Source organism: Rhipicephalus microplus, chromosome 3 (genome assembly GCF_043290135.1).
Source record: "Rhipicephalus microplus isolate Deutch F79 chromosome 3, USDA_Rmic, whole genome shotgun sequence".
Taxonomy (NCBI): Eukaryota; Metazoa; Arthropoda; class Arachnida; order Ixodida; family Ixodidae; genus Rhipicephalus; species Rhipicephalus microplus.
Genome location: NC_134702.1, coordinates 142314908 through 142342579, shown reverse-complemented (window position 1 = coordinate 142342579; position 27672 = coordinate 142314908). Strand labels below are relative to the sequence as shown.

General features: G+C 45.7%; 1 protein-coding gene across 1 annotated transcript; it reads right to left on the bottom strand.

Annotated features, from left to right (window-relative positions):
• Window positions 1–886: 886 nt before the first annotated feature.
• LOC142802979 (acetylcholinesterase-like) lies at window positions 887–27672 on the bottom strand. Its single transcript, XM_075888070.1, has 7 exons — window positions 27383–27672; window positions 21474–21778; window positions 19361–19586; window positions 18127–18394; window positions 13716–13922; window positions 3069–3223; window positions 887–1103 (listed from the first exon to the last, which is right to left on the bottom strand). The coding sequence occupies exons 1-7, from the start codon at window positions 27670–27672 to the stop codon at window positions 887–889; spliced, it is 1668 nt and encodes a 555-aa protein (XP_075744185.1).

Genomic DNA, 27672 nt, shown 5'->3' with positions numbered 1-27672 from the left:
TTCAATTCATTGGATCGGTGATCCCTGGAATACGCTTCAGTCATATGGCATCTTCACCAAATCGGTCTTACTCACATGCTCGAAATGGTACAGAATAAAGCTGCTCGGTTCATCTCATCATCCTACTCGCGTTACATAAGTGTTTCTTTACTAAAATCGGACCTTGGCCTTACCACACTTGCCATGCGCAGGCGGCTTATTCGACTATCGTTCTTTCACTCACTTTATTACAGCAACTCATCCTTCGCCCAGTCTCATATCTTGCCAGCCCCTAATACTTCAACCTACCTCGATCATGCCCACAAGGTGGCCCCCATTTTCGCTAGGACTAAGAAGTTTCCAAATTCGCCATTATCATTATGCATAACCGAGTGGAATTCTCTTCTACCTAACATCGCAGAAATAACAGATCCTGCCATATTTACCTCCTTGCTTCAGGGCTATTTGCATAGTGAAAAGCATGGCTGACCTCTGTCTGATTGCCCTCGTTTCGTCTGCTGTTTTTGCTCCCGATACTTATTCAGGGTTCTTCCATGTAATTTTCATAGGTGTTTTCATTATTATCGTGCTAATGAATATGTATTCGATTAATGATGGTGAACGTATTTGACTCGAAGCTATGATTCGATTTACTCGCTGTTTCCTTTTATTGTTTACTTTTTGGTATTCCGTTTTCTGTTCATATTACTTGAAATGAATGTATTCGCTTAAATCCCCCCTATGTAATGCCGAATTGGGCCTTTAGATCATATAAATAAATAAATAAATAAATAAAAAATTACTAAATGAATAAATGAATAAATAAATAAATAAATAAATATTACTGATCTGATTGCGAATATACTTGCGATGCATCGGTAAGAAAACTAATTCAGAATGATTGAAACTATCGGGGGGATTCCTCTGTGGCAAATTCACTGGAATCAGAGTCCGGATGTCTGATGCTCCCCAGCAGGAGAGCGTCGATTTTCTCGCAAGTCTTGTGGACAAACCTAGGTGGGGCCGACAGCTTCATGCCGCCCTTGATGGTGACCGAGATTGCTGTCCACCGCGAGTCCTCGATCATCACGGGCCAAGGATTGCCATTTACGCTCGGCAGTCTCCTGCGAAAGATCAGGGTGACATATGGGAGAAGTTGCTCGGTTGCAGGATCATGCAGGTTAGAAGCTCATAACAAATCTTAATAAAACAATTTTCATTCTACAGTCATTCCAGATAGCTCAATAAGAACAGCTATCACTAACGCAATACATGTCACGCAATAAGTGCTGCCAGCTGTTGCTGCGCCCCCAGAAATGATCATATTATATAAGGTTTTACGTCCCAAAACCACCCCATGATTATCAGAGAGTTGTACTGAAGGACTCTGGAAATTTTAACCATCTGGCGTTCTTTATCTGGCTGACATCGGCTGATCGCAAAGTACATTGACCCCTACCATTAAAACTTCATTGAAATGCGACCGCTACGGCCGGAATCGAACTCGTGACCTTCGGATCAGCAGCTGAGCACGTTAACCCCTACACTACCGCAGTGGACGCCTTAAAAATGAAACGTTTTGCTATTAAAATACACTGGTCATTTGAAGAATGTGTCAATTAGTCCAACCCGGAATAATCGATGGTTAGAATTTGGAACAATAACGATTTTATTTGCATATTTGCTCGGAAAGCCCCCTAAGAAAGCACACAGGTTTTTGTGCACTGTGTGAGGTCTGTGAATCAAAATGTGAAGTTGAAACGAGAATTTACAGCTGTAGATGCTCTTAACTTGTACGCCTTTCGTACTTACTCATTAATTTTGGTTACGGGGCCAAATCATGTAGCCCTTCACGCAACGCAACCCTTCAGCATGTAAATACCAACAAAATTTACTTGAAGTGAATTGAATTTGCCTCTCCTAAATATGGGTTCCTAATGGACAGATAATCTAGTGGACACATGAAACATGTTACCATGCAGTGAGGAAGAAAAAGGACAATTGAATAATGGTACATTCCTGAAAAAAAAAGAACAGCATGACTACAATGAAGAAACACACAAAAGACACATAACTGTGCTCTTTCTCTGTCTTTTTTTTTCTGTGTACTCTGCGTCATCTCGGTGCTTGTTTTTCAAGTATCCACGTTCAAGTCACCGCGACTGTCCCTTGTTGAAGGCATAGAGTTTCCCAAAAATAATAAATAATAAATAAATAGATGAATAAATAAATAAATAAAATTAACAAGAGGGCACTCTCGCGCTGCGATCGTTCAGCGACCATGGGAATGATGAGTAGTACGCACATTTGCCTAGTCTTTGTACTTACGGCTTTGTTTATTACTGGTTACGGTTTTGTTTTGACAGAAAGAACAAACCCGTTGGAACTTAGTGACTTGATTCGACATGGTAAGCCTAAAAGGATAAGGTTGTGAAGCGCAAACGGTGAACATTCGCTAATTTTTGTTTTCATGAAAAAAAACAGCTCCAAGCTACACGAACACGCACGGAGCCAGTAGCAGGACAGAAGTACGAAAATTAGACAAGTGTGTGTACTACCCATCATTCCCCTGCTCGCTGAAGTGCCATGTGTTGCAGCTCCCATAGACACTAGCGCCAGAGTTCCCTCTAGTGTATATTAAGAAACTATATGGTTAAATGTTTATTCGAAAATTCAAAATGGGCAGAGGCTTCTGCACTGTGAGATAATAGACTTTCATAGGCCACGTGCGCGTCCTTAGGACAACTCAAAACACTATTTCAGGAGTAGAGCAGCAGACAACGTTTGCGGAAATTCTAGTGATTCATTCACTACCACATATTCTCCTGCTATTTTGTGCGAACAAACTGTTTTGTATACCCATAAAGACAATGGGATGTACAAAATGTGCAGTGAATGCCAGAAAGAAATGCTCACTGCAGTAGGCTTCAGTGACTACGGCGCATCTCGTTAGACAACGACATTTCGAGCTTCTCTGTCCCTTTAATTTACATGTTTCCTAGTGTAGATAAGATAGTGAAGGTAGCTCTTTATAAATACATCATAATGACAAGGGTCTGAGTAAAGATGTGAATAAGAAAACAACTTACCCCTTTTTTATGAAGGTGGACCACACCTTCATATATGCGAGGCTCATTTCTTTCATGCGTTCGGGGTAGGCTGGGTCTGAGGATATTAGTGGCACGCCAAACAGCATGTCCAAGTCGGGAAAAGGGATCTCCACCACATCACTTGGAAATAAATTCTGGAGAATAAGCAACAACAGTAGACAAATATAGCGATTGTGACGAAAATTTTCCTTTAGGCTAGCACAATAATCATTCAGCTTTTTCATAATGTTCGGACAATAGTTGAGAATGTTGTATGTTTAAAGGCTTTTTATCGAGGTTTGTATCATTGTATACGTCCTCTAACTCTCTTTGTCTTTGCTCCTCACTAAGCAATTCCAACTACCAGTCTTGAAAGACATCACTGAATTACTGCTCACACGTCGTTATTGAAATGTGGATGACAACGCGTGTAAATATCTAGGATTGTCATTTTGCATTATTTCGCGACAATGATGTGCTATTATTTGGGTACCAAGCTCAAGTTGAAAGCACTAAACACAATTTGTAATTTAGCTGTACGAAGTCCCCTAGGATAAGGGCGCTCTCACGGGGAACTTAAAATGAGAAAAACAGAATTTCTTGTGTTTGGGACTTTTGCTGATAAAACAGATTCCGTGTCTGCGACGGTAGCGGATACAAACTGAATAGGTGTGTTATTTAGGCCTTACTTCGGTGACCTGTGGCAAGCGGGCCGCATGCGGCAATCGGGACAGTAATATGTGACGCCTGGCACAACATAAAATCCCTCACCTCTCCCCTTTGTCAATTCCTTGTTCAAAGTTGACAAGGCGTCTGGTGGGGTTCTTGCTTGCAACTTATTGTTGCGAGTAATAACAACCTTTCGGCATGCCTCAAGAAAATAAACATGGTTTTTATTAGAGTGCTTTATATCCCACCCCTATTTGCCGTGCGCCCCCACCACATGTAAGCTTCGTGCAATTCGGCTGTGCGCCCCAAAAGGCTGCCGACGCTTGCTACAGGGCAGCACTGAAAACAGATGCCACGCTGATAAGTGGGCCGGGATGAAACGAAACAACAATATATGTTGCATGCTCATATATTCCGTGATTTTCTAAAAAAGAGTTGTTCCACAGATCCAAATAAATGCGGGCAGCTTATATTATTGCTGCAATGCGAGACGAACAGCGGAGCTTGTGACTGACCAAGCTTTAGTTCATTTCAATAAGCCCGTTTTGGGGTTAGGGTATTCGTTCAAAGTGATGGCTGAGTGAAGTATTAAACTATATTGCTTGGGGAACAGTAATCACGACAACATGAAGTAAACGGTTAGATATAAGATGCTTAATTAGTTATGGATGAATCAAAATATATTATATAGCTGAGATTTAATGATCACGTGGGGAAATGGGAAAATTTGAATTAGTAAGAAAATGCTAGGCAGCCTCATAAAGACGATACCGATCAATTATTATTCGTTAGTCCTTAATTAGAAGGGTTCCATAAAGATGGATAAGAGAAGACATATCTATATGCCTCTTGCAACTCATCAGGACTCAAGGTATCATTTGTTGATAGACAATGCATGGGGATCCTTTTTCCTGCAAGAAGATTGACTTGGGCTATCAGAAACGTTCCGTAAATCAGAAGCAACAATTATAGTCTGGGAGATCCGGAGCTGCCACCGAAATTCTGGAGCGAGCACTTGTATTACACCAAGCGACATCTGTCAGTGAAAGACGTAGATGCCCTGCAGGAGGTCGTTCAGGAAGCTGTCTACAAATACGCCACTATAGGCGCGTTCAAACGTGACCTCGAAGAGAGCGAAACTGGCGAAAAATTCCTGAAACTGGCTCGTTTAGCCGCCCAAGCGGCTGGAAAACCACGCCGCTCGGCCGGCGCACTAGAATCGCTCCATAACCGATTCTCCCGTGACATGAAACCGGACCTGATTTCCGCTTCACAGCCTTGGCTGCGCTATATCAAATCATGTGAACAAACCAGCCGGCCGCAGATTCAACATCGCAGCACAGGCGTCGGCTCGCATCGACTCAAATAGAAAACTACCCATGCAGCATGACGAAACTTGACGGCCTCAACAAGGATGTGCTCATCGAGAGCCTGGTTTGGATTACGATCACCGAGAACTCTGAAATCAGACGGGGCAATTGCAGCGAGTCGGCATGACTTATAGTGTCCCACCTCACTTTTGTGTACAGCCAATCGAATCCGTCGCCGCCGCCGCCGGTGCGTTCGCTCGTGTTGTTCCTGCAGGCTTATCTTCCGAAACAATGTTTCAAAAGGTGCGAGCTGTTTCTTTTCACTACTTTGCGTGAATAACTATAATTCGGTACGAATTTTAGTTTCCTGAAAGCAGGCAAAAACGAATAAAATGTCAAGGTATCATAGGGAGTGGCGGCGGGATGGAAGAGAACTAATGTGAACATCTTCGACGTGCACGGCCGTGGTTTTCCAGGCGCTCTGGCGTTTTCGTTTCTCTTCACTTCTCAAGTGTGAACGTTCCTTAAATTATTGTTCCATAAATGATTCCTTTCCCATTATCTAGTTTTCCATGACAACTTTGTCCCGACTGCGGAGAAGAACTGTTTTCTTATGTTGCGCCGACAAATATGAACCAGCACATGGAAATCTTTACGACTATGCGTCGTACTCCTACCCAACACAATCAAGGCAATGGGAGTGGCATAATCGTTCAAATCCACGGATCAAGGTTTTAGTAGCTCTCCGCTAGACCAGGAAGTCTTGACGAAACTACAGAAAATCAAATAAAAGGTAAAACTGGCTATTCATGGTGGAATTTACGGTAGAAGTTTCTCCACAGGAGCAATCTCAGCCGTTTTGCAAAGCTTATACCACGCACAATGACGGAAGTGACGTGTGCTTCTCGTCGTATTTCCACCCAAATACACGAATTGGTGGCGGAGCAATAAGAGTAATTCATCTCGGAGCGAGTTGCTCTAAATCTACCAGTAAGAAACGTGAACCAACTCCAAACCTACCAGTGAAATTCAGAGTTGTCAATACGGAGCAAAAAAAAAAGAAGAAGAAAACCAGCTCTGGATTTAACAGTACAAAACACCATAAAATCAACCAACTAGTTTTGCGACATTGGCTGTGCAGATGGAGCTTCTAGAGCAGCACTTAAAAAAACGCCCCATTTCGAGCTTATGAGATCAACTTAGGTTATTAGTATTGTACGTAACATGACAACAATGACCGAAAACAATGCTTGAACTGAACGCGAAGCATGTAATATTATATAGGTAAACACCCTTCTTGCAGTTTGTCCTTTTTGTGGCACCGCTTCGCGCAAGTTCTCATTATAGAAGATATGTGACCTAGCTCAGAAGCAACTGTGCGTTCCTGCATGCATATTTAGCTGGTTAAGAGGCATACATAAAGATTGTATGTAACGGGCTCAGGTGCACACCACCTTACGTTGTCTTTTATTACATCCTTCACTTTTGTTAGTGACTCACTGCGCCTCAGCATTTCTTTAGTTTATGATTATACTATAAGGGCCTAACACAATTTTTTTCAATGAATGCACATTCTTTCAGTCGTTCACCGTCTGTTCGAAAACTGAGGCACATCCTCTCTTTCTTTTGTTCGTAAAAATTTATCCTCGACGGGAAAGTCTGGGTCATTTTTTACTATCACAAATCACACACTACTTAGTTTCAATACGAACTGTATAAGATTGAAACAATGCGGTCGCTTAGTCGAGTATCTCACCTAAATATTGTCATGTACCAGTGACGGCATGGAAGACGGAAACTGGGAGGCTCTTAGGAATGATAGAGAACACGTTTGTTAGGAGGACTTGCGCTGATAAGAAAAAATCGGCCCCATATCTGCATGTTAATGCGCGAATGTCATCGAAGGACGATAGTCTTGTGTGTGGAGAGAGTGAACAAAACATTTGATTGATGATCTTCGCATCAAAATTGGTGAATGGTACTCTGGAGGCACTGCGTTACAGCGGAGGCGAACAAGCGCATTAAGTCACGTCACACGTGAGACATGAGCGCCATCTGGCACTTTTCTTGGAAAACGAAGCGCATGGCTCTGAGATGGGTGGGCGCGCCCGTCTCAGGGGTGATAAGCTGTAGAACGCAAGGCAACAGGTAGGTGCCACCAACGTCTCGTCTTAGTAAAGCGTTGGAAACACTCAATTTTTCGTGCAAGCGTTGCATGGACAGCGCAGCGTGATAAGTGCTACGGTCCTTAAAATTACTTATGTATGCCTTTTCTGGTAAAAGACGCACATGCAGATTACATACGTGTTATGGTGCCCCAGACATGCGCAATAGTGGCTTTGTAATTGATGATTGCACAATTATGAACGCTAAATCTTGAGCAACATTGGTGGACACAGCGGATGGAGTCGGCAGTTTCAAGTACCTGGTGTCGTTAACAGTGTACAAACAGACAAACGTACATACAGACAGACTAAAAATTTTGCGTCGGAGGTCCTTAAAAATAGACCGCCGTCTTTGAAAACTGCACGCCTCGGTTTCGATAGCGGCTAACGATGTATTCGGAGGCTGCCAGAGAAGAGATAGTGCGTTGAATTTCCCGATAGCGTCGACCACTCGAGACACGCCCCGGTGATTTGTGCCACTGTAATGTAGGATGGCCTGAGTCAGCTCTGCTATGGCAGCTGTTCCCCTGTCTGTGGTGAGCAACTCAGGAGCTCGGTGTTGCAGGAGAATTGATTCCACGAAAAATTTGGTGACTTCTACCACTGTATCATTAGGTAAGGGCTTTGCTTCGGCGTATCGTGCGAGGTAACCTGTCGCCACTATAACACACTTGTTACCTGATGTTGATTTACAAAAGGGGCCCAGCAGGTTCATATTGATTTGTTGGAATGACCTCAAAGGCGGTTTAATCGGCTGTAGGAATCCAGCTGGTCTTGGTGGTGTTTTGCGGGGCTGACATTTCCCGCAAGTCTTTACGTAACGTGCGACATCTGCGGAGAGACGGGGCAAGTAGTACCTCTGTTGGATTCTGTGGCGTGCATGGGGAAAACCAGGGCGGCCAATGGTGGGTTCATCATGTAGGGCTTGTAGAATTTTTTTCTCGCAGGCTGGTTGGGAATGCTAGAAGGTAGGTGGTCTTATTGGGTGCAAAGCTCTTTTTCACGACCACTCAGTTTCGCACACAGAAGGAATATTTATTTATTTATTTATTTATTTATTATACCCCAAAAACCCCAGGGAGGGGTGTTACATGAGGGGTGGGCAGTACAGGGTTTCTTCAATGTGCGCTTTGAAAAGAATGGGGCTGGAGTGGCGCACGACGTGGGACGGAAGGTCATTCCAATCCTTCGCTGTCTGAACGAAGAATGACCGAAGGTGAGCAGTTGTACGGGCATGCGCAGGGTAAACTGGGTTGTTGTGGTTAGTGCGGGAAGATATGCGATGCGCGGGCATGATAACAGATGCGTGGGACAGTGAGTGAAAAAATTTATGAAAAAGAGCTAATCTAGCGACTTTGCGTCGCAGTTCAAGGCTGGGAAGATGGGCTTTAATCTTTAAGTTAGTAACGCTTGTGTGGCGCGAGTAATCGGAATATATAAACCTAGCTGCTCTATTTTGGACAGATTCTAATGTTTTGGATAGATTAGGTTGGTGGGGATCCCAGACGGCGCAAGCGTATTCAAGCTTCGGACGGACTAGTGTTTGATATGCTAAAAGTTTAACAGAAGGGGGAGCAAGTCGTAAATTTCTTCTTAGGTAACCAAGGACTTTGTTTGCTTCGTTAGAAATGTTTGTTATGTGGGAGGACCAAGTAAGATCTGGCGTAATGTTTATACCTAAATATTTGTAGGAATTCACCAGGGATATTTCGCAACCAGAAAAAAAGTATGAAGATGCCACACCTGACTGTTGCAAGAAAAGAGGAGGATTGGACGTCCAGGTACTTTGTTGCAGGTTGCGGTCCGAGCACTGCTGTTGTGCGAAAGTGCTGGTGCTGATCGGCCCTAGAAAAGCATCATTATTGTCGGGCTTTGGAGGTTGGCCGACGGGAGCTAATGACGGGCAGTATGCGTCAGAGTGCTTACGGCCGGGCGCGTAGACTGCCCCCACATCGAACACGTGAAGACGTAGAGGCTCCATCAAGCTAGGTGGCCAGATGGGTGTTTCAAGTTGGCAAGCCAGCACAACGTGTGATGGTCAGTCACAACCTTGAAGAGACTGCCGTGCAATTACAGTCGGAATTTTAACGTGGCCCAAAATATCGCTAGACACTACTTCTCTGTCGAAAAATTTTCCAATTTCTACTTCAACAGAAAACGGCTAGCGTATGCTATGACAGTCTTGTAGCCTTCTTTCTTCTAAAAAAACAGCGTCGAAGCCGATGCCGCTCGCGTCCATATGAATTTCAGTTTCGGCGTTTTCGTCAAAGTGTACAACGTACAGGCGGGGACTGTAAACGGCGTTTAAGTTCTTCGAATGAGTCCCGTTGTGCATCTGCCCATTTTAAAGGCACGTCTAACTTGGTCAGCTGCGTCAAGGGCACATCAATGTGCGAGTGCGAAAAGTTTCTGACGAACCGCCAATATATATATATGCGCATAGCCCTAAATACCTGTGCACGGCTTTCTTGTCAGCTGGCTGAGGAAAATTTGCAATGGTATTTTTTCTGTAGATCTGGGAGTACCTCGCCTTTGCTTATGATGTGACCAAGAAACTGTAACTCCTCGTAGATGAAGTAGCACTTTTCTGGCTTCAGCCTTAGTCTTGATTATTTGATTGCGTCAATATTGTTCGAAGTTTTTTCCAGTGATCAATGATTTTGGATGAGGACACGACGACATCATCTAAATATACCAGACAGATTTGCCACTTCAGACCTGACAGTACTGTGTTAATTTCATGCTGAAAGCTTGCTGGGGCAGCACAAAGCCTGAATGGCATCACTTAGAACTCGTACAGACCATTCGGTGTGACGAAGGTCGTCCTTTCCCGATCTCTTTCGTCGATTCTGATTGACCTATACCTGGTCTTCAGATCAATGGACGAGAAGTAATTTGCATCACTAAAGTACTCCAATGTATCATTTATCTGTGGTAAGTGGTATACGTCCTTCTTGGTCATGCTATTCAATCGGTGATAACCAACCCAAATCTGAGAGTTCCGTCCTTTTTTTATTTGACAAGGAACCGGTGCTTCCCAGGGCCTCTAAAATGGCTGAATCACAGCTTCATGCAGCATTTATTTTATTTGCCTTTGGATGGCTTGGCCTTCACGTGATGAAACACCTTAACAGCTTTGGCGGAGGGGGCAGATATCATCTTGTGTTATTATTCGGTGTTTTGCAACTAACGTTGGCTGGACCTTTGAAGAGGCAGCGATGCAGTTGCCGTAACTTCGGAGAAGGTTATGGAGCTGCTGTTGCCTGTGCTGGACAGGGAAGGGTTAATGTGGAATGTCGGCTCCTAGTTTCAGATCTGCGTGGTCACTGTGTCGGGTCTGACTGGGCGAGGGCATTGCTCACTTAGCATTTTCTTCGAAGGAGGCAATAGTTGCGGCATCAATCAAGTGACGAAACTCTTCGCTGAAGTTTTTTATCATCACGTCCATTTTCCCACTCTTGATTTCGGTAGTGCCTCTTGTGATTCCAATGAATCTGTCCAACAGAAGCTGCATGTTTCCCTCGACGATGTCATTGATATTCTGAGTAGTTGCTACGGTTACGTTCACCAGCCTTGTTGATCGAGGTGGGACGATAACGTAACCTAGGAGCACATGGATGGCTGCTTGTTTCTTTAGTACAGAGTGTGAATTTATGGACTCATCCCTGGCAAGTATGATGAACCCGGACCTCAGATTGATAACATTGTGGTGGTGGTTCAGGAAATCTAGGCCGAGAATCTCGTCATGAGAGCACTGATGTAGCACCAAGAAAGTCACTGGGTACGTGTGTCCATTGAATGCCACCTTTGCAGTGCAACGTCCGGATGGGGTGAGAATGTGGCCTCGTGCTGTGCGGATCTATTGGCCACTCCAAGCAATCTTTACTTTTTTAGTTGTGTGAATAGGTCACTGAAGACTGAGTAATGAGCACCTGTATTTATCAAGACACTTACCGTGCGACCATGTAGACTTCTACGCTGGTGGTCCATGTACTGGAGTTGCAAGTAGGTTTTGGGGTGGGTTCACGGCTTCTTTGGGTACTGTGACTGCTGTAGGGACCAGTCATTGTCATTTCAGTTGGAAAGCAGGCGTCATAGCAACCGTTTCACGTCATCCTTGTAGTAGTAGAGGCAGTGTCTTCATCGTCGTCGGTGGAGCCATTGTCATCGTCCAACTGCCTCGTTGTCGCTGCGTTGTCGTCGGTGGAGAATCTTCGCGTTTTCGTTCTGAAACAACCTCACCTCCAAAAGGTGCTGGTTTTAGTTTCCTACGGGACTTGGGCACCTTCTTCGTGTTGCTGATGCATACCAGCGGTTTGGTGACGTGTGTCGTGTGGTCGATGGCAATGGTCAACCACTGGAAGTGTACTCGACGTGGCGTAAGTAGTCTTCGATGGCTGGCGCACGCTGCTCAGGGCTTTGCCGCGGTGCCCCAGAGGAGAAACCCTGCAGTCTCCGCCTATAGCGGCAGTGTCGAAGAATGTGGCTGGCCTCACCGCAATGATTGTGTGGGGTTTTAACGTCACCAAGCCACCATATGATTATAAGAGATGCCATAGTGGAGGGCTCCGGAAATTTCGACCCCCTGGGGTTTTTCAACACGCACCCAAATCTAAGCACACGGGCCTACAGCATTTTCGCCTCCATCGAAATTGCAGCAGCCGCAGCCGGCATTTGATTCCACGATCTGCGACTCAGCAGCCCAATACTTTAGCCACTACATCACAGCAGCGGGGTCACCGCAATATAATCACAGAAGGTGGTCATCGGGAGTTCTCCAGGTGTCGCACTTTCTTGGCCCACGGCGTCACTCGTGTGTAGGGCGGTTGCGAAAAGAAGGATGACTTTTTGGGGCGGGTGGGTCGCGTTGAGAGGGACTGGGAGCACCTCGTCAAGGTGGTGTACTGTGAACTGCCGTGGAGGGAGTCATAGAGTCAGCCTCTAGTCCCGTCGTCGCTGACACAGAGCCTAGCGCCTGCTGGATTTCTTCAGGTACTACGTCCTAGAGAGACGCTACTTGGGTAGGAGGGGGGCTGGGAGGTACACGGCAGCAGTCGATGTAGTTCTTCTCGAACCACTTCACGAATGACTTCCTGCAGCTCGTTGATGGTTAGCGTGCAAGTCACTGACCCCTCTTGAATTGGTTTCGTGTACAGTGAGTTAAGCTGCAGTGGACGGTTGATTTGCCCAGTTTTGGCATCGAGGGTCCTTTCAATGGTGCACGCTTTTTCGGTAAATTCAGTAACTCTTTGGGGGGGGGGGGGGCTTCTTATGAGGCCGTCGAAAAGAAGCGATTCTTTCACTTCTCGCATTAGGTACCCAACCTTTTTGTCTTCCCTCATGTTTTGGTCTGCTCGGCGAAAATAGCCGTTTCATTTTTTCCGACGTACATGTTCACGGTCTCATTGGGTTGTTGGGTCATTGATTCAAGAAGCAGCTGTGCGCTTGGTTTTCGCATGACGCTGGTCATAGTCTTGAGCACCTCATTCCTTAAAATAATCTGCGTGATCAGTGTGGCCTCGTTGTTTTCGTACCACGTTTTGGCAGAGCAGTCTAGCAGAAAGTAAATGTATTAAAATTTCATTTATTCATCCCACCTGTTGATTGTAGCCCTCCGCTCGAATCTGTCCAACAGTTCTTCCGAGTCTTTAGCGGCGTAACCATGGAAAGTTGGGGGATTACGGGGCTGTTGCAAAATAACAGGGGTGGGTGTCGGCGCGTCGCTCATGATGGATGCGGAAGCTCAATTTCGCGGTCACCTGGGATTTGGTAGCAGTCCCAGCTCAGGCGGCAAGCTTTGGAGATGGCGGCTGTTTCGAGTATGCGTGAATTCAGTGTCCTTGTTCTCTGCGGTGGCCATTGTAGAATTACTCTTAGGCATACCCAGCCCCTCCACCAGACGTCTGTACTAGTGACGGCCCGGAAGACGGAAACTGGGAGGGTTTTTAGAAAGGGAGAAGACACGTTTAATAGGCGGACTTGCGACGCTATGAAGAAACTGCACGCGTCGGTTTCGGTGGCGGCTAATTATGCATTCGGAGGGCGTCGGGTGATAGATAGTGCACTGTATTTCCAGGCAACATGGACCACTCAAGACAGGCCCCCGAAACAGCTACGTGCACATGACCGCGATCATGCCAGATAAATTAGGACAATGTCGTATCACCAAAGGAGATAAGGCTGCTAGCCGGCATGCACGAAACAAGCAACAAAATGCTTCGCGGTAATACTATGTATCCGCAAGTGATCACGTGTCTTGCACTTGCACTTCGCTATATTTATGTTTCATATTGACTGGCTTTAATTTCCTCCCGCCTATAAGAACAGCGTAAGGCGTCTTTGTGAACACTGATAGTGCTTTCAGTTGGCGCAAGACTCACTAAATACAACCACAATTTTGGTTGTAGCAATATTTGCTATTTAATATGCTTTTAAAATGACCCTTCCCGCCACTCTAAAGTCTCGAACCCCCAAGTGTGGCATTAATTATAAACTTCACTTACATCGTCATCGTAGACAAAGCCGTATATCGTGGAGTGCGTGGCACGGAACAGGTCGCCGAGGAGCTCAATAGGGCAACGGATCAGAAGGTTCTCCAGAAATTTGGGCCAAATATCGCTGCTTTGGACAGTGTCCCTGTGCCGCGTGTCGAAGATTGCAGCAAGGCCCGTGAAATTGAAGTATTCCTGGAGCATTGTAAGCGTGTCTTCCTGCGTGGAGTAGCAGAGTGACACCGTGAGTGCAACCATGTCACGCAAAAATGAATTAACAAAGTAAAAGTGATGGAATACGTGCGGTAGCACTAAGCGCGCAAGTTAAAAAAAAGAGATACACACTAGGGTGCTTGGAAATGTTGACATACTTTCTCACGTTGCATTTTATAAAGCGTATATATAACTCACATTATTGTAAATATTCTCTATTGCTCCTTATTGAATCGAAGCAAGTTGCAATAGGCATGTAGCAGTCATCTTTTCATTCTACTACAATAAAAAGGACACTTACTAATTGAAGCCGGAAAAAGAAGTTCTTGTGCTAGGAAATCAATGTATATCTATGTTTACAGTTGCGGAATTGGGCAGAAGGTTGTAGGTGTATGCCTGGACTGCCCTTCTGTAAAACTGCAACATTCTTCATGAGAGAATGTTTTACGTGGCCAACATATAACTAAGAATATGAGCAAAATTTGTTTTTTTTCAAAAAATATTGTCAAAATTGCGGCCCCCCCTACCTCGAAGGGAAACGTGAGGAAATGTGAGTGCATTGCATAGCTTGAATACTGGCGTTTCACACGTGAGAACTCAGCGTTAGAAGAATGATTTTTTGTTGCTTACACCAGGCGGCGAATAGCACGGTGTAGGATACCTACACTGTGCCCAAGAGCGCCGTTCGCCGCACGTTGTGTTTTTCTGTCGCGAGGGACGTGGTATTAGTTCCCAGCTCTAGTAGTTATCCTGCACGGCTAATAATACTCTGAAGTGAACAAAAACAAAACAGCGTTCTCAGCTCGGCGTTCGCGTTTCACAGTGGCGTCTCGAGCACACTTTTCGGGATCTTTTTGAGAGGCGCCCAAGCAGCGAACGGTTGAGATTGAGGGGGGGGGGGTGATTCTTAAAAGAAAACAAGATAAAAGTGAGCCCTGTAACTGTCTACATCATAGGGCGATACCTAAACAGTGGCTCACGACAGATGAAGGTAAGGAGGCTTTAAAGGGATAGGGAGGAATAAAGGGATAGTGATAAAAATAGGGGCAGGAACAGAGAGACCCATATAGAAAAATAAGGCGCAGATAGAAAAGATGGACATGGTTGCAAGAGTCCGAGGACGGGGCACCACTCAGCGAGAGCTCTTGCCGGTGTCAGGAGGTGGCGTAGGGTGAGTCAGTTGGTCAGAGCTGCGCTGTCATCGGAGATCGCGGGGGCACAATCGGTCGGCATGAAATCCAGCGAGTGAGTCCCGAGAGAGAATTGCAAGTGGACGGGGATATGGGGTGCAAGAAGGAGAGAGAGTGACGGCAAGACTTTTGAAGGAGGAACGAAGCACAGCCCCTAACCTCTCCTACACAATATCGCAACGCATGCACCGGTTGCTAGAGGTGACGATAAGCGCGCGCCCCCGCAGCTGTTTCTATGAGAGATGGAGAGAAACCTGTTTGAAATAGGCATTGACGCGAGTGCTGGAAGAACGGTCTGAAGTGAATCTTGGTGTAGCACTTACTGGAATGAACGTTTGTACTAAAAGCTAAGGCACGCGAGGTGGTTTGGGTTTTGCCTAAGTATAATTGCAGGTAAAGACTGTTCGCTCAATGTGTGCTCGAAAGTAGCGAGTGGTAGAAAGGGCCAAGCGAGCGAGATGGCACGCGGCGAGTGGCGACAGTCGAGGGAGAGAGCGAGGTTAACGAGCGCACACTGCGAGGAAAGGCGTGATCTACTTGGCGCCGCCCCAAAACCTGCGGCCAGGGGAGGGCGGGGCGCATGAAGGGACAGCGTTAGACAGGCTAGTCAGAGAGCTGCTTCGCATCTAGTAGAAAAGCTACTTTGCAGAGATCCCTCGAGTGAGTGCCCTTGGTCTTGCCTGGAGATATCTACCTTTGAGTGAATGTGGGTAGATATATAGTTTACACATTAGGCTGAAAAATACTTTGAACACTTGAGCTCTGCCTTTGAACTGTACAGCGTCGTTATTACTTTATCTGGCCCTCTTCGTACCATCTTCGAACCCGTTAGCAATGAGCATCGCTTCTCGGTGTCAACACCAGCTGAGAAAAACAATGACTGCGCGTACAATATTGGTCAATGTGATCTGTCCAAAATGAAATATATGACGTGAAGTAACGGTGTGCCCACTGCATTGTAATCAGCGAGATGTGGCGTATATTGCTGCGAAATAATGTGTATGCGTAGCAGCGTATACTATCCTACAAACGCTATGCACCTGTAAAATAATATACGCAGCAACGCAACTTCGCACTTTCCTGATGGTGTTGCCTGTGGTTACTACTTCTGCTAGAGAGATTTTTATTGCGTCGGCCTTTGAAAGACCATTTCCTTCCTAACTCTCATGCTGCCTCGAATAGTGAAATTTTAAACTTATGCTATAGTGAAATTTTAAACTTATGCTAGGCTCTGTCCTACTGTGCCTTCTACTTTTCTTCAGGCATATTGCGCACTAAAATATCTTCATTTTCAAGTGTGTTGTAGCAACGCACACAAGCAGCGACCTTGTTAACACGAAATATTGCATGTGTCAGTGCAATTACTCGCATTTCATCACATCCGTATAGGATTTTGTTTCGAAACAGTTTCATGCTCTGGCGCTCAAGCATCGCCGTGGCTCCGTTGCTGTATGAACTCTTGCCACCCAGAAGGCTTAGGTGGATTTATGGTGGAGGCCGAACCGCTACTAAAATAATTAACATTCACGGCAAAATTCATCATATTGTCATGCCATTGGTATGACTTCACTCAGTAATAAGTAAATGATAAGCAATCAATCGAAAGACTTTGAAAGATGCATGCCCCAGTGTTAGGTAGTGAACAGATGTGCCGCAACGTATGCCAGTAGAAAATTCGAATTCTGACACGTTGTGTAGCCAAAACACCGGTCGGACTCTGCAAATAGGCGTTCCACTTATGAATTCAAAACAATACCGCCCCGCCACGTTGGCTGGCTAAGATACTCGGTTGCTGACCCCGCAGGTCAAGGGATCTAATCTCGGCTGCGGCGGTTGCATTTTCGAAGGAGGCGGAAACGCTGTAGGCCCATGTGCTCAGATTTGGGTGCACGTCAAAGAACTCCAGGTAGTCGATATTTCCGGAGTCCTCCACTACAGTGTCTCTTATAATCATTAGGTCGTTTTGGCACGTTAAACCCCACATATCAATCAATAAACTTATAACGATACCAATTTTCACAAGATATCGTTATAGCAATGGAAAGCTGCTGCACCGTCAACTTATCTGTGTTTTAATTGGGAATACAATCCACTTACAGCAATACTCGGATGTTTCATTATCGCTTAAACGAAGAAATTCTGCCTGTTGAGTGTTCGTACTTCTCAACACTTGCCCCCGTCCACAACAATTTCCAGCACCTCTTGGAATTTACGCTATGCTACACCACATAGCGCTGACTAATTGCAGAAAAGCAGACTTTCAAAATCAGCTACAGCTGATTTCGAAAGCATGTTTAACAGAAGCCGCCACCGCACCCGCACCATATATGGTGCGGGTGTGGTGGTGGCTTCTGTTAAACATGCAATTTGAAAAAAACTCTGAGCCTGTAGTGAGTTTCAGCGTCCAAAACTTGTGACGTTGCCATACCTTGCCTCTACGGGGCTTGTGGTGATCCCGCGAAAGCTTCATAATGTTGAAAGTTTTTGAAAATCAGTCAATTTTGTCGTCCTCCTCACCAAGGTTTAGTGGCATACAGGGGCGTTGGCAGAAATGTTTTTCGGGGGAAGGGGGTGGGGGGTAAGAGGCTGCCACAAGGCTGCAGGGGGGGCACCCTCATGAAATCGTAATTTTTGCTCGGTATGTCATGGCAAAAAAAAACCTCAGTGGGGGGGGGGGGGGGAGAAGAGCACGAGCCTGGTGTTCCAGCCCCTGGCAACAGTGTGGGTGGCATATATCCCATCCGATATTGTTCTCTCAAAATAGGCTTCCTTGTCATACCCCAATTTTTATTTCTTATTGTGTAACCTATTATTAGCAGCAAGCAGTCATAATCAATAAAATTCTCGTAATTTTCGTGTCAATTGTGAGTGTTCTTCTAAGAGGCCTCAACCATATATATAAAACCTCAGGGCCCTTCGGAATCTAGTCGTTGGACATGCACGTGCAGGGGTGTCTATTTTCCAACCTTCTCTACTTGGAAACATTTTCTATGTTAAACTCAAGACAGCGTGCTCCGTACATTGGAAGTACGACTGCTGACGTCTCTGGCGATGTCGTGAAAGAAGTCCGAAGCCAGCCGCCTTCCTTGACCAGCCACGTAGCCCTCGAGGACGTCGATGCCATCGTCGTGCTTCGGTTCTGCTGCGAGAATCGTGGCCGGTGGTCCAAGGAGACGCTGTGAGGCCAGATCTAGCAACTTCGAGGTGTCAGCTGTGTCGAGGCATTCGGCCGATGCTGGACCGCATCCAATTGCCTTCTCGACGAGGTAGGCCCGAAATGGAGCGTACCTTTATTGACAGATGAAGAGACTTGGTTAGCTATTTCGTATTGCCCAATTTAGAGTTGCGATACACAAGAAACCAAGATTTTCTTTGGCAAACTCACTGAACTGTCACCTGTACTTAGTAATTGGGACAATATTTGCAACAATTTATGGGGTTTTTGTCGTTCTCCTGGAAGATTCTCCCTTTGTGCAGTGCTATCACTTTATCCCTTCAATATTTCACTGAAAACAATGCCTATTGATAATCTGGATCCAGGCCCAACTACCTGTGGGCGACAGTTGTCATGCCACCACTTCCAGCGAGCAAACCCCGAACCTGCTGGTGACGTTTATAAAATAAATTTTAATAAAAAATTAGATGACATGCGAGTCCATGAGGAGGAATAACATCACAGCTGTCATGATTTAAAGTTGCCTCAATGTCTTGTGTAAATCTCTTAAAATTACCAGTTAACCTAAAAGGACGCTTGTGGTGCCGCCACCACCACCACCACCACCATCATGATCATCATCATCATGATCATCATCATGATGATGATCATCATCATCATCATCATCATGATCATCATCATCATCATCATCATCATCATCATCATCATCATTTCTTGACCCACGCGCCGCTAATGCTAGCTCGAGCAGCGCGAGAACAGAAGGCGTTTACGCGCCGGGCGTATCAGGTGCTGGCAGCCGCCGCCACTCCGCTTCAGCCCTACGAATTTTCGAGCTTGGCACGGCCTCGTCGGCAGCCATCACTACGTTGTCTGACATCTCCCCCCTCACTCGCTACAAGCTAGTACAAATGAAACTCCGAAAGTATGGCGTTAGTATCGGGAGCCAAGCTACCACACAACAAGTGCACACCGAGTTTTGTCTATTCATTTTCAAAATGTTAAGCTACCGCTGTTGCTAAGCATTTAATGTACTTGGAATGTTTTTGCAGCTGGCTGTTCAGTGACTATGTCTCACTCACCTTTGCAGCGGTGAACCACCATGAAGAAGGACTCGCTTGATGATGTCGCGAACGTTTTCGCGGTTTGAAAGCACCATCTCTCCAACAGTCCACGCTCCTCCTCCAGCGCCCAGCAAGCTTATCTGGGTAGTGTTGCCGCCAAAATACTTGATGTTGTGCCACGTCCACTTTATTGCAAGCATCTGGTCTGACAGCGACAGCAAAGGCACTTCTTGCGGCTGATCCTCTGTGAAAGGCATCCCCCACAAATTGCTGTTTCCTTCACGCAACCCATTGCAAAAGACGTAGACTCACTTGGCTTTTACACTTTACCCGATTTTACCTACACATACTTTTTACCATAGTGCAGACTTGCCACATTCTAGTCAGCTCGGTAGTATGATGGGCAAACATGTCCACATTCTGATGGCGGTGTTCTATATTAGCATGAACTTTAGATGCGAAAAGTTTCAGTACAACTATTAATACTCGACTATAAGTTCCACGTAATTGAATTTTAGTTCAACAATGACTAAATCAATGACACGCGTAAACGTTGTCAAAAATCTGGAAAAAAATTAAACTGTGAATATTAGGCTATCAAAACGTAGGTGATCGCTTTAGCAACATCTGGGCACTTTCCGAACAGCAAAAGCAGCCAGTTTTATATGGTGCTTCACGTGTCCCTCACACCAACTCGCACAATCTTTTTCTCACTTTTACAGTGAATTGCACTTAACCCACGAATATAAACACATGATATTAGTTGCCACTCGCAGTACCTTGGCCAAACGAGACATGTCAGGTAGTTTCTTTGGTAGGTCGCATTGCTTCCTTATATTGACGCGTATATCTCCTCATCAGATTAATATAAATCTGTATTTTTTTGGCGTCCTTAGTTAGTTTCCGAATTTCAGCCACAAAACAAAAGCACCTAGCCTTCGGAACCATGCAAGTTCCGGACTTTAGTGAGTTCTCGGTGCTTTTGAATGAAACTTTATTATGCTCCGTGGCTGACGCTCTATTTGTCGATCAAATAACGTTTAATGATTTGCTGTGTTATTTTCAAAGTATCTCACGCTCGACAACAAGCGCGCATGCCTCATGTTATGTCTCTTGATGAAGTTTTAAAGTCTAGTTGTGAATATTTGCTTGTGTCGATGTTTTAGATTTCTAGACACTGTTATTGATATAAGAAACGATTTCCCACGAAAGAATTTTCTATGCTTCTGATTAAGAACGCTTCCAATATTTGTATTGCAATTCAATAAACACTCCACATTGTGATCGCACCAGCCTTCGGAATTTACAAACATTGTGGTATACTCCTGTTTTTGTGGAAAATTTTGTCCTTCGAGACGTATAAAAACATCTGGTAAAGGTAGCTGACAATATATAGGAAGGCTGATTATACAGTAAAATTGCAGTCAGTGTTCTAACCAATCAAGGCACACAGATCGTTGTCTTTTTATTGTATTTCATGCCGCAATATAAGTATGAACACCCTCCGGACGCTCCCTGGAGTTTTACGGTCCGGGTACAGACTTTTCTCCGGTTACCTTACACTTGCCTATAACTGTCGTTCTCCTCTAGAGGCTCCCCGTGGTTCAGCATCAGAAGTCACATTTCGCGAGTAGGACAACTTAACTCGAAACAGTTTCTCGCCTACCCTCTCGCACTCTCCGGCACGCTAGCGTAATGAGCGAAAGTACTCAAGTTCATTGAGCTGGATCCGTTCCTCATTTGCTGGGCAATGCAATCGGTAGCGTACCCAGGGGGTGGTAAACGAGGTGCGTACTTCCTGCTCATGCCCTCCGGAATTATTTTTTTGCCATGGCATACACAGAACAAAATGATACTTGAGTACATGTGCCCTCCTGGCAGATCAAAGGAATGCCCCCTTCATCCCTCCTCCGAATGAAATTTCTATCCCCTAAACGCAATGCTTGTTTATCTAAAGTACTGTTATGCTTTTGATGAAGAGGCCGTCTACATAACTGATTCTTGACAATTATTATGCTACCTTAGCTGGCTGTCAACGCTCCCTTTTTTTGATAGCGCAGGGAGGGGGCGGGTGGGGGACGAAAATGCCACTCTCACAAAAAACAGCTAGCATTAGGGGATCGTTGTTTACCTTTCAATGGCACGGCGAGGGGTCCGAGCCGGAAATTCGGTGCTACGACAACCACGCCACCCAGACTTGCGAGAATAGCACCGTCGTACCAGTCAGCGCCTCCTTGCCCGAAACCCACGCTGAAAAGCACGACAACGACAGGAGCTGAAGCATGGCAAACGTCGTTCGTGTAGTCACATGGTGGGACAGGGCTCCATATATTCAGGTACAGGCAGTCCTCGCTATACCAAGACTTCGGTACTTCTCCAAATATTTGGGGCTTTGGCCACGTGATGTTTGAGCCATTTTCCACCACTTGCATGCACCTGTGCACAGTGCAATATGCGTAGGTTATTACGCGTTCAAATCACCAAACCAGGTTGTGGCTCAACATAGATCATTAGGCCCAAAACTATCGACCACCTCCCCAAAGGAAACCCTGTTGGGATGCGAAGCAGCAGAGATGCGCATGGCATTTATCCGGTTAAAACGGGCGTCAACGCTTGTGCTGGAACAACGGTTTAAAGCCAAACTCAGTGAAGCGTTTACTCGAGTAAACATTTGTTTTATACGCAAAGACACGAGAGGCGGGACGCATTTCTGAAGACGCTTTCGCTCAGCTTCTTTAGCTCGCGTCTCGTTGGTGTTACCCGCGCGCCATCTGTATTCTCGAACGCGATCAGTGTTCTTGACTCACGCCTCGTTGGTGTCACTGGTCTTCCACTACCAACGCTTGCGTTTGGCTTCCTTGGCTTGCACCTCATCGGTGTTGACGTCACCATTTAGGAACGCGATCGGCTTCGCTAACCCTCGCTACACCGGCGAAATCCGGGAAAAGTACGCGACACTAGTGGTAAGCGTGCCGCGACGGCGTCTCGCCCGTGAGTGCAAACGCGCGGCAAGCAGCGGTGCGTTGTCCACATTGTTGGCGCCGCGAGATTCTCGAGGTGCGCGCTCGCGGCTTCTTCTCGCTGGCTCGCGGCTTCTTCTCGCAGACTGATGGAGAGAGCTGGTCCAGATGAGAGGATGCCCACGTGAGGAATGGTCTCGAGTGTTGAGAGAGGAGGAGAGAGTGAAGCGAGATAGAGCTGACACGCGGCAACAGCGCGACATGTTTAGGAGAGAGACGTCACCGGGCACTGCAAAGAGGACGCGAGCTACTTGGCGCCGCTCGTACACCTGCGGCGAGTGGAGTGTTATGGACGGAGGGACAGCATTACGCAGGCTAGTCAAAGAGCTGTTGCGCCTCTAAAATGTAAACGTGACGATTAGCGACATGGTTATGTATGTCTCTCACTTGCACTAATTTTCTTTTTTGTAGGTGTTCAGTGATGTCTCCTTTCGAACACTTTGGTCACGAGAACTACGAACTAAATCCAGTGGTAAGCATGATTCGAACTGAAGTCTAGACCTGATGGATCGCACTGCCACATGGTCGAGCTTTTCGCTACACGCAATTTTAATAATCTGGAAGAAACACTTTAGGGTCAAGATTAGAGTGGCTGCGATTCCAGGAGGGATGATCTCAGTAGACGATCTCAGTAGACGATCTCAGTTATCGCTTGGTTGCTAACATTTTAAGTTTTCCGTATTTAACTAAATCTAAATTTTTTTGTAGGGGCGGTTTGAAACATCACCGTAATTGCGCAGGCTGTGCACTACGAATATAAACTTAGCTTGTTCTCTAATGATTTACTTGAAAGGTGATATGAGTGAGTTGATAAGGTGAAAGTTGATAAGGTGATAAGGTGACAAGCTTCTTCATTTCCTCAAAGCTCTATAGAAACCGACTGAAGCGCCGTAGCTAAGAGCAACAGCATGGCTCACGCAGTGAAGCGATGCACACCGCTAAACAAATGAAGCATGAAATGCAGCTACTGAAAGTGGTGCTAACGTAAACTTATCTGGCACAAATACGAATGCCCTGGTGCCCATAAAATGATTCAGAGCCCCGAACTCGGGACTATTCGTTGCCAAAGAGTGCAGGCAAATAAGTAGTGCCAGGGACGGCCAATATGCAGTATCCCTAGAAATCTGGCTTCACTGCCCAGTGCACCTAAATATGTCTTCCCTTGCTCCTAAATATAGCGTTGGGTGTCATTTAGCGCATCACAGCAGAGTCTTGCGGATGCGGCCGATGCGGTAAATAAAACGCTCTGTATGCGTGTGTACCCGTGATGGGCAACGCATTAGGGTTCCTTTGAAAGGCTTAATTGGTTCACTAGTCGCGGAATATGATGCTCCGCCCACCCGTCATAGGTAACACATTAGGTAGGGAAGATCAGAAAGCAGCGTACTACACCTTTACATCCTTCGATAGCGAATGTAAACGTGAACTTGGCCCCAGGTAAACAGGAGTAATTAAATATTATGTCGTCTAATGAAAACTGCCAACCTAATTACCAGAACCAACTCATGAACATCACATTACGCCTTTGTTAAACCACGCTACCTCTAAGTATTACACGAATGCAATTACAAATATTAATAATAATTAACGGTTGCGAACTCTAGTGGAGAGTGCACTTAACATCTATTAGAAAATCTGTGATAATATTGGTCATATCAAACTAACATATTGAGAGTTCAATTACTCTGGCTAATTATTCAAAGGTTATATACTCAATTTTATTATTGCAAGTTATTCAGGATAGCACCTCAAGGATTGCGCATGCGTACTTGGACGCATCTGGAGTCAACAGTCACTAACGTTTTCTATTCATACTGTCAAATACATTATTAGGGACCACTAATCGAATTTGCTTAGATAGAAGAAAATATAAGATGTGTATAATAACCGAGAACTGTACATTCTAAAAGACAAGGCATGAAAAAGGGACACAAAAAGTCCTGAGGATCTCCCAAATGCTGACCACCTGTTTTTGGCGTTTGTCGTGTCTCGACGTTTTTATCGAGTCTATGTTTGCACGCTCTGTGTTTTACATGACGGGTATATTTTAAACAAATCGATCAATCGAAGCTTCAGGAGCACAGACTTCATGGTGCTCTTCCAGTAAGAAAGTGGCTAAACATATCCCCGTCAGTCTTTTGGTAAGTAAGGTGAGTGCATCTTACCATTTCTTGATATTCGCAAAGCCCTCCGGTTACCCTTTGTTGGAAACCGGTGCAAATGCGCACCACTTTTTCACTGCAATTCAAACACTCAAAATAAAAAACGGCCCGAACTGGGGCCACTCTTTCAGGTTGTATCATCAAACGAGGTATTAAAGAAGGCTATAATTATGAGTTCAAATGTTGCTACGATACGTCACATGGACCGCACATTTTATTGAGTGCGTGCCTTGATTTATACTCGCTTTCTACCTCTTGGCCTAAATGAGCGCCTTGAAAACATTCCTTCAACATACCTGGGAAGTGTCCTGTTTTCCACGTTTACCACAGCGAGCCCCGTGGCTCACTTGCTATTCAGAAATAGAGTTTCGCTGCACATATTTTGGGGTTTTCTTCGAGAAACACTTGTGAGGCATAATTTTGACTATAGTTCAGGACAACTATCTGAACTAGATTGATTTATATGCAGTATTCTGATTTTTAATGTAGAGAGGATTCTATCTTTAAAAGTGGCGTAAATCGCTGCCTGATTTAGGGGCATGCAGCTGAATACTGCTGCCGCGAGCTCGCGTTGGCTGATGTGTGCCTGTCACAGGTCACTTCCGCATGTGCTAGGCATGACCATCTTTAACTCTGCAGCACATACTATGTTCCAGTTTCCCTACTCATCGCATACATGAAACAACTCTAACCCCCGAATGCAGAGATATTACTTGGCTCGCGACTTCAACTTAACTTGAGCAAGTCGGCGCGAAGCAAGCATCGGACTTCAAAACGCCCAAGTCAGCCTTCGCGTTTCATAGATGCCCAGGCTGTCTTGCTTGGTCAAGTCAAGAACGAGCTTCAAAGAAAAAACACGCTGCTCGCCTGCTAACGAGGGTAATAATGAAGTTGGTCACGTAAGGCATGCATTACACCAAAAAAAAAAAAACCCTACGTTTTAAAATAACTACAAAAACGAAGGGTCACAAGCATATTGTTGCCATTTTACGGCTAGCGAGCGGCACGTGGTGCCTGCCACCACAGCGATGCGCAGTGTTGCTTCTGTAAAGCGTTCGTTGCCCGCTGGTTTTAGTGGCCACCCTAATGCGGTGCGTTTCTCCACGGTTGCTTGTTTGGAGGAGAAACAAGCATCGCGTTGGGTTCTTTCGTCGTTTTTTTTTTCTCAATCGAACGCCATGGCATGTATTTGTGCTGACCTGGCTCACGAGGTGACGCGATTTTCACGGTATTTGCCTCTGTTCGCCTGTGTGCATGCCTGTAATGGGCTAGGTCGCAGTTATTATGAAAAAAAAAAAACAAGTTCTGGGAACAAATGTGATTCGTATCCTTTTGTTGAGCTTGGTAAACAAGAGAAAAAGTGGGGTTCAGGACATTGCCCTCAGCAGAATTCTGTCTCGCGGGGTGCAGCAATGTATCGCTGCATGATGGTGACGCGGATAAAAAAACCCGTGATAGGGGCACCTCTTTTTTGTGTGTGTGCAATTTGACGTAGCGTTGTGCTACAAGCGATGCCTTTCTGAGCGAGAAACAGCGCCCTAGACGGGACGGAAGGGTAGACGAGGCACACGGACACAGCACCGAGTCAATTTTTTTTTTACCGAAAGAGACGGAAAGTGTCGTCGTGTTATAGAAAAACAGAAATAGCCTTTGCGGTTACGGAACACTTCAGCGTTGTCGGCACCGGGGCTATTAATACGCACGTGTGTGTAGTCGACACAACCTGTAACGCAAGGGAACTCAGCCACTTCATAACAGTCCGCTGGCTGCGGAAAGCGCACCAGCATCGCGTACAGGTGCTTTGCGATGAGTAGCGTAACTTTTCCGACTGCACGGCACACTGTCGACTACGGAATGCGGACGAAATTTCCGGTGACTGGTTGGAATGTGCTAGCGCTGTAAAACCTGAGAGCCATCAGTAGCTGTAACACTGGATGCACGGGCTGTCTTCGGTTGTCCCCACTTTCACGGAGCGGCAACATAACGAGCAGCTGCCTCACGGCGTTCTTCATGAATCTGTACCTAGCGTGGAATTGTTGCTCGTCGTACAACTCCATCGGATTTCCTTGGTCACGTAAAGTGGTTCCAAGAATCTTCGGCAGGCAGTGCGCCTCAAAAAATGCTACACTTATGGCGAGGCAAGCAAACTCAAAAGCGGCCACCTTTCACGCGACGTCGATTTGAGAGGTGGCCATGTTGGAATAACTCGTGAAGTCGCTTTCAAGCAAGCCCCGCAGCTGACTTGAAACTTGTCCTGACTTCGACCGAGCCAAGTAGCCTTCAAGTCATCCGCAAGTTCGAGAACGATTTATGGCGACCGGCAAGACTGTCTTGAGTCAAGAACGAGTCAAGTACGAGTCAAGTAACATCTCTGCATTCGGGGGTAAAAGTAAATAGCCCCCTTACACTTATTATTACTATCCCTGATAACTTTTTGTTGATTTTATACCGCGAGATGATAGTGGTACACATGTGAACAACTTTTCATGCCGGAATATAAAGACAGTACAACATATATGCACCACTTTTTTTTTCTCAGAATCAAGGCTGTCCAGTTTTTTAAAGAAAGAAGTGTCAACCATTTTAAAAGTCATTGCAACTGTTAATCTCCTCACTTTAACCTTTCATAAAATTTATTTCGAAGGTCGAGCATCGTGAAGGCTCTGCATGTATAACTTTCTTTGAGTATATAAAAAATTTCAAGCTGATGACACTTGTTAGGCGACGCAACATCGACAATAGTGTAACAATGTTCCTTCAGGGCTTGCGTAATTTCGCATTTGTTAGAGCGAGTGCAATTTAGAGTTAACTCTGACCGCAGTCACAATACCAGATATCGAAGAATATATGACACACACCGGACGCCTGGGAACTGCGCGACGACATGGTTGAGCCGCCACCGGTCGGCGGGAACGGCGCGTTGAAACCTGGCGGGCTTCGAGGCGTACGGTAGGCCCAGATAGTGAAACACGTTGTTTTCCAGTACCCAGCGCAGTTCCCCGCTGACGAGTCCCATCTCGGTGCGTACGCGAACGATGGTGCCCGTGCTCAATGCGTAGACCACAAAGTACGCGAACAGCGTCAAGAACAGCGCGAACAAGGCGGCGTACATCACTTGGCACACTTTCTCGGCACGTTCGCTGCACAT